This window comes from Girardinichthys multiradiatus, chromosome 22 (genome assembly GCF_021462225.1).
Source record: "Girardinichthys multiradiatus isolate DD_20200921_A chromosome 22, DD_fGirMul_XY1, whole genome shotgun sequence".
NCBI classification, from domain to species: domain Eukaryota; kingdom Metazoa; phylum Chordata; class Actinopteri; order Cyprinodontiformes; family Goodeidae; genus Girardinichthys; species Girardinichthys multiradiatus.
In genome coordinates, this window is record NC_061814.1 from 28552113 (window position 1) to 28565400 (window position 13288).

The 13288-nt window shown below is 37.0% G+C and overlaps 1 protein-coding gene across 2 annotated transcripts in view; it reads right to left on the reverse strand.

The window, feature by feature from the left end:
• The window catches only part of khdrbs2 (KH domain containing, RNA binding, signal transduction associated 2), a 132391-nt gene that overhangs the window by 96724 nt on the left and 22379 nt on the right, over window positions 1-13288 (reverse strand). For both annotated transcript variants that reach the window (XR_007035886.1, XM_047350679.1), the window contains exon 2: window positions 7259-7386. Coding sequence is in view for 1 of the 2 variants with exons in the window: in XM_047350679.1 (XP_047206635.1) it covers window positions 7259-7386 (128 nt within the window). In the remaining variant the exon portion in view is untranslated. The remainder of the gene's footprint in view (window positions 1-7258; window positions 7387-13288) is intronic.

Below are 13288 nucleotides of genomic sequence, written 5' to 3' on the forward strand. Positions count from 1 at the left end.
ACAGTCCAAAGACATGCCTGTTAGGTTAATTGGTCACTCTAAATTGCCCTTAGGTGTATGAGTGTGTGTGTGCATGGTTGTTTGTGTGTTGCCCTGCGATGGACTGGCGACCTGTCCAGGGTATACCCTGCCTCTCGCCCATAGACTGCTGGACATAGGCACCAGCTCCCCCGCGACCCACTATGGAATAAGCGGTAGAAAATGACTGACTGACTGACCTCCCACACTAAAATGACAGTTGTTTCAGTTTCATTGTCCAACCCCTGTAGGTACACAATTTTTAGTCAGTGTTTGTGATTTTAGAAAAAATATGTTATGTGCTTGAGTGGTTCTCATGTTGTATGCCTGCAAGCTCCATGGCTTTCCATTAATTGGAAAATGTTGCTCTTAAATTTAAATGGCAAGTTTTGTACTGACAATGCATGTCTATGCACAGTGCAAAAATTGTAAGTGTTCTCATTAGTGTTCATTTAGCCTTATTTTTAAACTTACTAAGGTCGCATTAAATAAACATTCGAAATTCAGCATAGTTTTTAAGAGAAATAAACTAACATTTAAACGATAAATAGGGCATAAACAAAATGACAAAAAGGCAATTCAGATTTTTTCAAGGCATCTTTTAAATCAGTTTAATAGGATTAAGAGTTTCTGAACAATGCTTAATTACTTTTACAGCAGTGAGTTGTGGATGAAACAGCTAACTGCTTTAAAGAAAGTCCTTTTTTAGGACACACCATTAAGAATTCAAAAACATGAAAAAGAAAGTAATTTAATTGCTGGTAGACACCAAAATTTAACCTATTTTTACAAATAATATTACCTGAAAACAATATTACCCAAAAACTTGTTTTCTAAATGAGAACAAAAATGAGGACACCATACAGCCTTAAAGCTAGTATTACCCCCTTTAGTTAAAAGTACTAAAAGACATTTCTTTGTAGCCATCTACAATTAATCAATCTAAGGAAAATTTGCCTCACTCATGATGACCTTTTAGGGTTTTCATATACTTCTTTGCATTCTTCTTCAAGCATGATGCTTTCTTCTTGCAGAGTAAACTTGCTTAGACAACCAGATCTGGGCATGTTGGCAGTTGTTCTGAATGTCCTACACTTGTAGTGTTTCCTTACAGTGGAATGGCTGATTTCAAATGTTTTGAGACCTCTTTAAATCCCTAACCATATTCTTATTTTGAAGGCCTTAGACAGCACACCATGGTGTTCACTCTCACTCTAACAGCCAGAAGCACAACACACTAAATGTCAGAGGTTTAAACAGGGCAAATCTGCTTTAAAATGATGAATAACAATGTTTTTTATGTGTTTCTGACGTGATACACCCTGCAATGGAGTGGCGACCTGTCCAGGGTGTATTCCGCCTCTCACCCGTAGACCACTTGAGATAGACACCAGCTCCCCCGCAACCCTGTTCGGAAGAAGCAGGTATAGAAAATGGATGGATGGCTGGATAATATGATACACCTGTGTGTTGTTTTAGTCATTTTAATTGGGAATTAATGTTGGGGTTTACTAATTTGTTCCTCACCAGAGATTGCATTTTTTAAATTATATTTTACAGATCAATTTAAATGTATTTTGTACATTTTGTGTTGTTTATCCATATTCTTTAAAATGCTTGGTATTGTTAAAATTAACATTAAACATTGACATGTCCAAATATGTTACAAAAACATACATTGCTGTTGAAGGGTGTCTTAATTTTAGTTTATTTCCCTATAGTATATCATTTATATAAAAAAACTGACTATATAAACTTTTACAGCAACTGAAGAGAAATACAGACAATTTTTAAAGTTTTAAAACCATCCCTGATTTGTTTTCTCTTTTACCCCATTTGGTTGAGCAATCTTTTAGGTATTGTTGTTCAAAGTTTTTCCTTGTCTTTTGGTTGTTTGCTTTTTTGTTTTTAGCTGTCTCCTTCCTACAATACTCACTGACAGTGTATTGTACAGTGTGTGCTTAAAAGAAAAGATGAACAGAAAATTGGAGGTCGTGAGAATAGGTTGTTAGTTTGGGTGTGTCTTAACAATCAGCTGCTCAGTCTTCCAAGTCAGGAGACATGGCATCTTCTTGTCAGGCTGCTGGTAACAAAGTGCCTAAAGATCCACTTTAAAAACCTACAAGAAAGTAGCATTCTTATAGAGGTTATATTTTTACCAAGTATTCTAGTTTTAGCTACAGTTTAGGAATCTATCAGTGTCTTTTTCACGAGTAAGGGGAGAACGGAGTGAAAGATTGACAGATGAATCAGTACGGCCACAGCAGTAATGCAGCCGCTGTGCCGCATGGTTGTGGTAAAGAGAGAGCTTTGCCTTTCGTCTCAGCTCTAGATTTACCGGTCAATCTACGCTCCTACCCTCACCTATCCAATATCCCAAATGCTCATGACTGAAAGAATGAGATCCAGGATACAAATAGCTGAAATGAGCTTCCTCCACAGGGTGGCCGAGGACTCCCTCAGAGATAGGTCAAGGAGCACAGCCATCCGGGAGGAGCCCAGAGTAGAGCCACATCAATAGGAGTAAGTTGAGGTCGCTTGGGCATCTGCTCTGGATACCCCCTGGACGCCTCTCTCTGGAGGTGTTCTAGGCATGTCCCACCAAGAGGAGGCCCGGGGCACAGCCCAGGACTGCGTTTCTTGGCTGGCTTCGGGCTTCACAGAATAGCTGAAGGATGTGTCTGGGGGGAGGGAAGTCTGGGTGTCTCTTCTAAAACTGCTGTCCCCACGACCCGGTCCCAGATAAGCGAAAGATGACGAGTACGAGTACAAGAATGGGTGTACTCATTTTTAAATAGGACCTGAGCACAAATATGGGATTAATGTCACGCTATGATCCTGATGCTGTTTTTGGTGACTAAACAACATGTTGATGCAACAAGTTCCTACTCACAAGAAGTTTCAGTACAGATGGATCATACTAATGGGGTGTGGGTCTACCCTAAAGTTTAATGCTTTCTGTTCTTGGCCAAGAGGTTTTAACTGCTGTAGAGCCCAAAAGCATTGCTAAGATGTTTTTATTAATTCACATACTGTTATTTGTATTCACTGAATTGAAGTTACCCCTATCTATTTTTTTAAGATGAGTACATTTATTATCTCCTGATTTATTCATTGGAAAACATAAGAATGGCTTGGAAGAAACCTGTTTTCAATTCAATCTCAGAAGATAAGGTTTCACATTTCAGCAAGAATTGTGCAGTCCAGGGTATAGTTTGGTTGAATGGAACAATGACCTGCTGAGGCTTTTTAAAAAGTAACATCATGTTGTTTTTTTTTTTGTGTAGCAAATGAATAGATTTTATTCAACAACCAGTCACTGTTAATTAAGCAAAATGTATTTGCAGGTTCAAATAATTATTCTAAGCAATTCAACCAATGAACTTATCTAAATCAGCCTAACTGAAAAAAAGGTCCACAAAGCAACAATTTTAATGAAGCTGAAATAGATTTGCAAGTTTAAACAATCACACAAAGGAGCTCAATCAGCTATCAACTCCAAAGGAGCTAAATGATAAGGGTTACAAAATAATGTCTGTACAACAAATAATGTTTTTGCACCTAAATTACAATTTCTAGGGAAGCCAATTTAGTGGTATTTTGAAATTATGCTGCATAAAAGTGGATAAAATGTGGCCATGCATGTTACAGAAGAAATAATACTCTTTTTTCCTGTGATATGTATTTTCATTTCTACAATCAACTAAACATTTTTGCAAAAAAGATAAAGATTTTAAAATGTTACAGTGCTATGATTTGAAAATTTTGTAACACATAGTGTCTCAGATTCTTGGGTTATTAAATATTATAGTAAATATTTCAAAATAATACCTGTCCTCATCTAGCAACAGGTTTGCCTGCAATCTCACAAACAAAGAAGACGGCAGATTGCTTAGACCTGCTAAATTTTGATAGCTATTTTTCATAGTTCTCGTTTTGTGAAACCACCCCTTAATTTCTAAAATTGCCAAGATTCTACTTTTGCCACTGTTTATATTACAAGAATAGTAAACTTTTATTTCCAATCTCATTGTTTTACCATACTCAGAATCCTGAAGTGAGTCAGAATGACCTCCTGAGGCACAAAGTAATGTGTGGAATTAGTAGAGATGCAAAGAGAAATAGGCTGGTAACCAGAATTGGTCAATTTCATGTGAAACTGGTCCTGATGGGAGTTTTGACCTTTCTTTATTGTCTCGGTGAGCACACCATACCTAAGTGCTATGACATCACAGTAACACGAGCCCTCTGGGATGTGGAAGTTGTTATTGAGGGAAGATGACTCAGCTATTTTTAGCTTCAGGGAGGCATTTTGAGGAAACACAAAAGCTCTTTCTAAAAAGCAGACAGTTTTTAAAAAGGTATGCTGGCTGCTTATCCACACTGCTATTTTTAAAAAGGGGGTGAATGGGTGGTTAACAGGAAACTAAAGGTATTGCTGCAAAGTTGCTCTGATTTATTTTTAAAGCATCTAATTGTAGTTGGTATGGAACATGCTGCATTTGGAAGTACTGACAATTTTTTGGGACTTTTCTGGTGAAGGTAATTCTTCTGTGTTAACCATCCTAACTGGCCTAATCTTGCTAAAGCTAAAGACAGTTTAAAATGACAACTGTTTGTTTAAACATAATAGTAATCTTGTATAACTGTAGAGCTGTGTAATCCTGACTGCTCCATCTCACACAAACAGTGTAACGTTGCCCTGTTCTGAATGTAAATAATTAATGATAGATCACAGAAAGCCTGCTTAAAGCTCCTATTTAGCAAAACCATTGCTGAATATTGTAATGACTATCAAATATGATTACCCCCACTTTTTCCTGACTCTTTTCCTTCATCAAAATGTATCCACCAGTTCTTTTTGTCATGGTGCGACATTTTTGTACTTTGTTGTGGTCTTGTGTTTTCGACTTTTCATTTAGTTTGGGTTTTTGTCTAGTTCCTTTAGTGGTTGCTTTCCTATTACTTGTTATGGTTTTCTTATGATTACAATTATTATTATATTTGTTGTTATTCTAGTTCCCTTGTCTTCCTTGCAGTCTCTAGTTTAGTTTTCTCATTTAGTATCTTTGTGTTTATTTATGGTTTGGTATTTTTTTCACTTTGCACTCTTCTAGTTTACTAGTTTATTTTCTCTTTTCCTCCTCATCTTGGTTCCCCTTCTGTGGTTTATTCTATTCTGTGATAGTTCCCTTTATTCTGTTCTTTCTAGCATAGTTCCTTATGTTTAGTTTCTATAGTTCTAGTTCTTCCTCCTGTTAGGTCAGCTTTAGTTATTGTTTATATCTTGGTTTGTATTTATTTAAGTCCTCACATTGTCTGCTTCATTTCCCTGTTTTGGTTGAGTCAGTGTTTTAGTTTTGTTTACTTTGTACTTAGGGTTTCTTTATGGTTTCTTTAGATAGATCTTAGGTTGTGGTGTTCTTTTGTTCCCTCTAGTTTCTCTGTTTACTTTAGTTAATCATTATTCTAGGTTCTTATGTTTCTCTGGTTATTTATCTTTGTCCATAGCTTCATTTAGATCTGGTTCCCTGATTCTTGTTTATTCAGTCCTTTATTTAGTTTTGTTTTGTAGTCATGTTCCCCCCTGGATTTATGTTATAGTTTAGCTCTCGTGGTCCCTTTTGTTTTATAGCCTGGTCATCTTGGCTACTATTCATATTCCCTCAGTTCTCTGCAGCCTGGTTTACACCTGTTTACCATCTCCTCTGATTTTGTGCTAAACTCATGTTAATTCCTGCAGTAAATTATGCTACGTCTTTTGCTACGTTTTTGGATAATCTTTTGAATAAAGATGAAGTCTTCCTATAACATGCTGCTGCCCAGCTCTGGTCTGCGCTTTGGTCAACCTAAACCTCAGAACGGAACACTTTTGAGCTTTAACATCTCAACCACTAAAAATATACATCAAGTTTGAGATTAGAGGGTATTAACAATCAATTAAACCAGCCAAATATATTACTGGCTCACAAGATTTGCATTCATTTCACTTGAAATATAATATTCTACCAAATATTGCTTTCAAGCAGTCCTTTCTGATTGTAATATTGCAGATGTTGACATTCAAATAATGATTAACATTTAAAATATTGTAAAGATCTAGTTTTAATCCATAAATTATAACTATAGCTTTACAATATTTAAAATATTGTAAAGCTATAGTTATAATCCATAAATTATTGATATTGATTATCTAATGCATAACAGTAAAATGATCCATTTTCCATATTAACAATTGAATAGCATGAACACAGCTGGTATTTCTGCTGAATGGATCTTGCAGAAACAATATTAACTGATATGGCTTGCTGTTAGATTTTGAGGTATTAAAAGAGTAAATATTATTTATTTCTAACAGAGAAATTGGAATAATATTAAATCTCTATTTTAAATTTAGAGTTTTAAAAATGTGTATCCAGAAATCAGATACAAAATCTCTGTCAACTGAATCTTGATTAAAGGAAAATTCAGCACACGGACATCAAAACTGTTACTTCTTCATTTTCTGTTTATACGTTTGTTTTCTACCATATAAAACCCAGGACCTAATATAAATAATGAATTGATTAGAATTTAAATTCCAGCCGTTTTTCTCTTTCTTATTGAGGGCTGTAATGAGTGATAACTGTAATTATCAACAGTGCAGCATAACAGAAGGATGTAATTAATGATACAACCCAGAATCAAAGATAGTGAAAAATGAATACATGAGAAATGAATAACATAAAGCGTGAAATGTATTCATACCTTGTGCATGAATCTGTGATTGGAAATGGTGCTTTCTATGATTACAGTGGAAGTAAAGCTTATCGCTTTTGCTCAAACAGCTCAATGTTGCTAAACTGCCTGCTGGAGAAGTCTCATTAGGCTACATTTCAGATGTTGCCAGTACTGACATTGCATAAATCAGAATCCTGAGCACTGTGTCACAGTGATTTATGACCACTGTTCTTCAATGCACCCTTGGGTGCTTCAGTGTACTGAAAACTTTAGGTTTTGATGACTACATCAAAATAAACAGACACCATCCAGGAGCCTTCCATAAGGCAGTTTTAAGCTCAGAGGGATTTTCAAATTTCAAGGTTTGTGGGAAGTTGCATCCAAACAAGAAAGCCCAAACCAAAGTTTCCATTCAGCAATTACCCACTGAAATAACAGAAATAAAATAAAACACAAGCAAGCAAGGAGCATTGACCTTATAGCTTCAGTATTTAAGTAATTTAAACCATCGGTTCCTTACCTTTGGATACTGTTGGATAGGGATGAGAACTCTTTCAGAGAGCTTGATGTTTTTATTGCTGATAATATCAAGGTATTTCTTCGTGTCATTATCTTTTATCAGTTCATCACCTTCATACTTCCCAATCTCTGCAGAAAAATTAAACACAATTAAGAAATTAGAAAGGATTACATGTATATATATATACAGGGGTTGAACAATGAAACTGAAACACCTGTCATTTTAGTATGGGAGGTTTCATGGCTAAATTGGACCAGCCTGGTAGCCAGTCTTCATTGATTGCATATTGCACCAGTAAGAGCAGAGGGTGAAGGTTCAATTAGCAGGGTAAGAGCACAGTTTTGCTCAAAATATTGAAATGCACACAACATTATGTGTGACATACCATTGTTCAAAAGAAGAGATATTGTTGGTGCACGTCTTTCTGGCGCATCTGTGACCAAGACAGCAAGTCTTTGTGATGTATCAAGAGCCACGGTATTCAGGGTAATGTCAGCATACCACCAAGAAGGATGAACCACATCCAACAGGATTAACTGTGGACGCAAGAGGAAGATGTCTGAAAGGGATATTTGGGTGCTAACCCGGATTGTATCCAAAAAACATAAAACCACGGCTGACCAAATCACGGCAGAATTAAATGTGCACCTCAACTCTCCTGTTTCCACCAGAACTGTCCGTCGGGAGCTCCACAGGGTCAATATACACGGCCGGGCTGCTATAGCCAAACCTTTGGTCACTCATGCCAATGCCAAACGTCGGTTTCAATGGTGCAAGGAGCGCAAATCTTGGGCTGTGGACAATGTGAAACATGTATTGTTCTCTGGTGAGTCCACCTTTACTGTTTTCCCCACATCCGGGAGAGTTACGGTGTGGAGAAGCCCCAAAGAAGCGTACCACCCAGACTGTTGCAAGTCCAGAGTGAAGCATGGGGGTGGATCAGTGATGGTTTGGGCTGCCATATCATGGTATTCCCTTGGCCCAATACTTGTACTAGATGGGCGCGTCACTGCCAAGGACTACCGAACCATTCTTGAGGACCATGTGCATCCAATGGTTCAAACATTGTATCATGAAGGCGGTGCTGTGTATCAGGATGACAATGCACCAATACACACAGCATGACTGGTGAAAGATTGGTTTGATGAACATGAAAGTGAAGTTGAACATCTCCCATGGCCTGCACAGTCACCAGATCTAAATATTATTGAGCCACTTTGGGGTGTTTTGGAGGAGCGAGTCAGGAAACGTTTTCCTCCACCAGTATCACGTAGTGACCTGGCCACTATCCTGCAAGAAGAATTGCTTAAAATCCCTCTGACCACTGTGCAGGACTTGAATATGTCATTCCCAAGACGAATTGATGCTGTATTGGCCGCAAAAGGAGGCCGTACACCATACTAATAAATTATTGTGGTCTAAAACCAGGTGTTTCAGTTTCATTGTCCAACCCCTGTAGTTGTGTTCCTAAAACAGGGCTGCCAAGCAAATAGCGCACATTTGCACTATCACAGTTGGCCCACATTTTATTGATGTATTATGGTTGCATTTTGGCGAACGTTCAGTCATTATTCAGTATATTTACATTGATTACATCCAGAGCTGCAGCATCACATTCCTATAGAACAGAGCTTTTTACTACACAGACAACAAATAATACCATCTGCTGAAGGGTTGGTGGTCATGACCACCAACTCTTTGCAGAGAAGAAAGGTGGGGAAAAAAATACCTGTTGCACTGCTGAAAACAAAAACAGGTCACATTTTTGCAAAATTTTTTTCAAATCATATAAATTGTGTAAATTATGTTTTAAATCATGTTTTTGTTTTATAAAAATCATTCCTTATTGTGCAATGTGGGTGTGGTGCTCTGAGGAATCTTTGCATTGAGTCAGTTTTTGAGACTAGGGACATGGGAAGAGGGGGCTTGGTGAAGTAAAAAATTATTAAGTGTATTTGTATAAACACCTTGTAATAATATTACAATCGTGTATATTAGGTTGAACAAAACTGTTTTTTAGTTACCTCTGAATGAATCAATTGAAGGCATGCATCCTTCTGCAATCCTTTGCAAACATCATTTATCGATTAAGGAAAATCTTTCTGAGGCCTTTCAGTCTAGTTTTAAATTACTTTACAGCACAGAATCTGCAGGGCTCAGGGATTTTAAGGATATTTTTTTAGCTAAAGACTCCAGAAACTGTGTGATCTAGTTTTATTGGACTTATTGATACTGTAGATCACAACATTTCATTATCTAGTTTAGACCATTGTATAGGCATTCGAGGACTGCCCTTGGCTGGTTCAGGTCCTACTTGACAGATAGGACATTCTATGTCAGCCTGGACAATTTTTAAACTTCCTCTATTTCCCTTTCCTGTGGGGTCCCACAGGTCTCAGTTTGTGGGCCTCTGATTTTTTTGTTGCATCTGCTTCCCTTAGTCTCCAGGAAGCACAAATGCGCCTTTCATTTTTATGCCGATGACAGGTTTATTTTCTCCTTAAACAAGAGGGCTCCCACTCAATACAGTCAGTGTTAAGAGTGCCTTGAAGAAGTAAGAGTCTGAATGATTCTCAACTTCCTTAATTTTAATGGCAGAAAGACAAAGGTTTTGCATTTTAGTCCAGGTGTCTCCAGTGGGTTGTCCTCTGCAGAGCTTGGCCCCCTGGCTCAATATAGAAAACATGCTATCACTAACCTTGCTGTAAAAATGGACAGTGACTTTAATCTTGACAGGCAGATCAGCTCAGTGGTAAAATTCAGTTTTTATCAATTGAGACTGGCAAACTGGCAAAAGTGAAACATGTTCTTTTAAAACAGGACATTGAAACTGTAATCCATGCATTACAACAACATGCCTCGCTTACTGTAACTCTTTATACTATTGTGTCTCACAGACATCCCTGTCTCTTCTCCAGCTGGTATAGAGTGCAGCTGCAAATCGTTTAACTGGTACACAAAATGGAGAGCACCACCTCCTGTTTTACCCTCACTACACTGGCTGCCTGTTCTTTTTAGGGTTAATGCTAAGATTCTACTATTTGTTTTTAAATCTTTAAATGGTCTTGCCCCACCCTGTTTCTCTAAACTTTGGCAATTGCCCCTGCCATTCACTCAGGTCGACGAACCAGCTTCTCCTGGATGTTATGAGGTCAGCGGGTACAGAGCTTTTTCTGTGGCAGCTCCAAGGCTTTGGAACTCCCTACCAGTTGACATCAGACAGGCCTCTTCAATGGAGAATTTTAAATTTGCCCTGAAAACTCAGCTTTTTTCATCAGCTTTTGACCCAGTATGACAGAGCTCATTTTATTTGTTTGTGTTGTTTTATGACATCTTTTATGTGTTTTCTGGTATTTGTGTTTTAATGCTTTTATATAATATCTGTTCAGTACTTTGGCAAGTTGTGGTGCTTATAAATAAAGTTGGCTTGGCTTGGCATATCATGCAGAAAATATTGACTAACATTTTAGGCAAGGACCTGAGCAAATATAAAGAAGAAAATAAAATATTTTCTTTATCTCACTCCATTGCATTTTGAGCATACATGTATTCAGTGCATTGTGAATCTGGTGCATGAATAAATAAAATAGCATCTACGGAGGATAAATAAGAGGAGATTGTGATTCCCTCCATTGTGTTTACAGCTGGTAACTGCTCTAAAACAAAAACTATTGTTTTCATCTAGCAGGTGACTGTCCTCTAAAACAGAATATACAGATTTCCATTCTGTTTTGAGGTGGACCTGAAAAATGTTCAAAGGAAATCAATAAGCCTTTCTGAGCTTCTAGACTTATGTAGTCTGTCACACGTTTTTGGACTTCAGCATGTAAACTTCACAATGTAAACAAAGAAATCCTCTACCCTTTGATGGTTAACTGCTGTCCTGTGTAGTCCTTACTTTTCCTTGTCACAAAGTGTGACGTTGCCCTGGACTGAATTTAATTAATTGATGACCGATGACAGAAAGGTTGCTTGTGACTCACAGAGGTATAAAGCCTTGATGTACTGCACTCTCGGGTCATTTGTTAGCACTAATTTAGATGGTCAAAATGTTATTGAATTACTTTTTGCAGCCTACGCATTAACACATCAGTTAACTAAAACAGGTTTTATATTTTACCATCAAAATTTTAAAGAACCATATAAGGAAAATAAGGTAATTATCATGAAAAAGTTTTCATCAAAGGCTGCGATGATCTTAAAAGCCTTTAATTTGACATAACTATTGTAATGATCCTCACAAACATAACTGTGATGAAAATTCAAAGAGTTTTAACAAAGCTACTTTCAGCCATGAGGCTCAGGTTTCCTGTTATTTTTTTATAAAGTCAAAGACCAAACTCACTTGAACTTAAAATATTTTCACTTCTTTACTGTCTGTGAAAACTGGCTGCCCTGTACTTTCATGCATAAAAAATAAAAGCCTTTTAAACATGTTTGCTTTAGTTATTTTTCTCTTGCACAAGAAGGTGGTTCCTATCTCCACTAGTTATTAGTCGAGAATTGGGGTACACACTGCAAACTTAGTGAGTTAAAATACTGTAAAACATTTTGGCCAAAATGGTATGTTTGAAATAAAAGAATCAGACATAGGCCTTTCATACTAAAATTTTGTAATCCCCAAAAATTGTTGATTACCCTGGTAAAGATGTGCTATAAAAACAGTCCAGTATAAAAGCAGCTTACTATAACAATGTAAAATAATTTTATTTTATTTAATTTTATTAGGTGGAGAAAAATATTGCATAAGAAATTAATATTCACAAGTTTGGTTCCAACAAAGTTGTTGACTTACAAAACAATACAAACCTTTTTTTTGACAAAATGACAGCACTTAGTCCATTGAATTTCACAGAGATAGAGCATACAGGGAGAGAGCGATCTTTGAGTAATTTCTTTTGCAAAATCTCTGAAATGCAAGCCTTGATCTGCCCCACATCTGTTGCCTACATTTTCCAGCATCCCTGATTGAACACACCTGCTCCTAATCACCTTCACCTCCTCCAATGTTTATTTATCCTCTGTGTTCCCTTCCTTCCATGCCAGTTCATCTTTGTCTCCCCACCAAGCATTCAAACCTTTTTTTAGATTTTTGTCTCTAGTGTGCTGATTCTTTTGGCTATTTTGACTTTTCCTCTGCCTAGTGATTTGGATAGGTCTACCTTTTTCACTGACATCCCGTGTACTGGCTATGGCTTATAAAAGAGACCAGTTGACTTTGGATTTTGTCTGAGTTGTGCATTTGAGTCCAGCCTGCTTGGTAATTTCTCTATGTCATCCAGAGTTCTCTTATGCTTTCTTCTACTGAGCTCACCCCACAGGTTTACTATATGATTTAGTTCAGGAGACTTGGATAATCATGCAAGAATGTAGATTTCTTCTGGTTTGTTCTATTTCTGTAGTTGGCCATGTTCTTTTATTATTATTCTACTAAAAGACACAATTTTCAGTATACTTGCAAAGGGTGTCAGATTTTATTGAAAATATCATGGGGTTTTAAAGAGTCTATAATGCCATGCAATCTAACATGTCTTTCAGTCTTTGGAAAGAAAACAGGCCCACAGCATGACAGATCCTTGTTGATATTTACCAATGGGTTTGAGGTACTTTTCCACATGTTTGTCCTTTGTTTTACACTTAACCCTTGACACCTCAGATTTAGCTTCAAGCCAGTTTCATTTTAATTCTTTACTAAATTAAAAACAAAAATGATAACAAAAATGTAGATTTAATCTTATAAAAACAATTTAAAACTGTATTCCTTCTGGAAAACAGATCAATATTTGCTTTGTTACTAACATAAGACCAAAAGTACCCAAACTCGTTACAAATGAATGCATAAGGTGTGTCCAAACCTTTAGCTGGTACTGTACATAAAAATGCTTTCACATGTCTTCTGGAGGTTGCAAGATGACTGTAGTATGTAAGGTCAGTGAACCAGTTAACGTCCAACTGCAGTTACCTGCAACTGGGAACAGTGTGTGACTAAAACCTCTAGTTAGAAATCTAACCATTTATTCCTTTTAACCT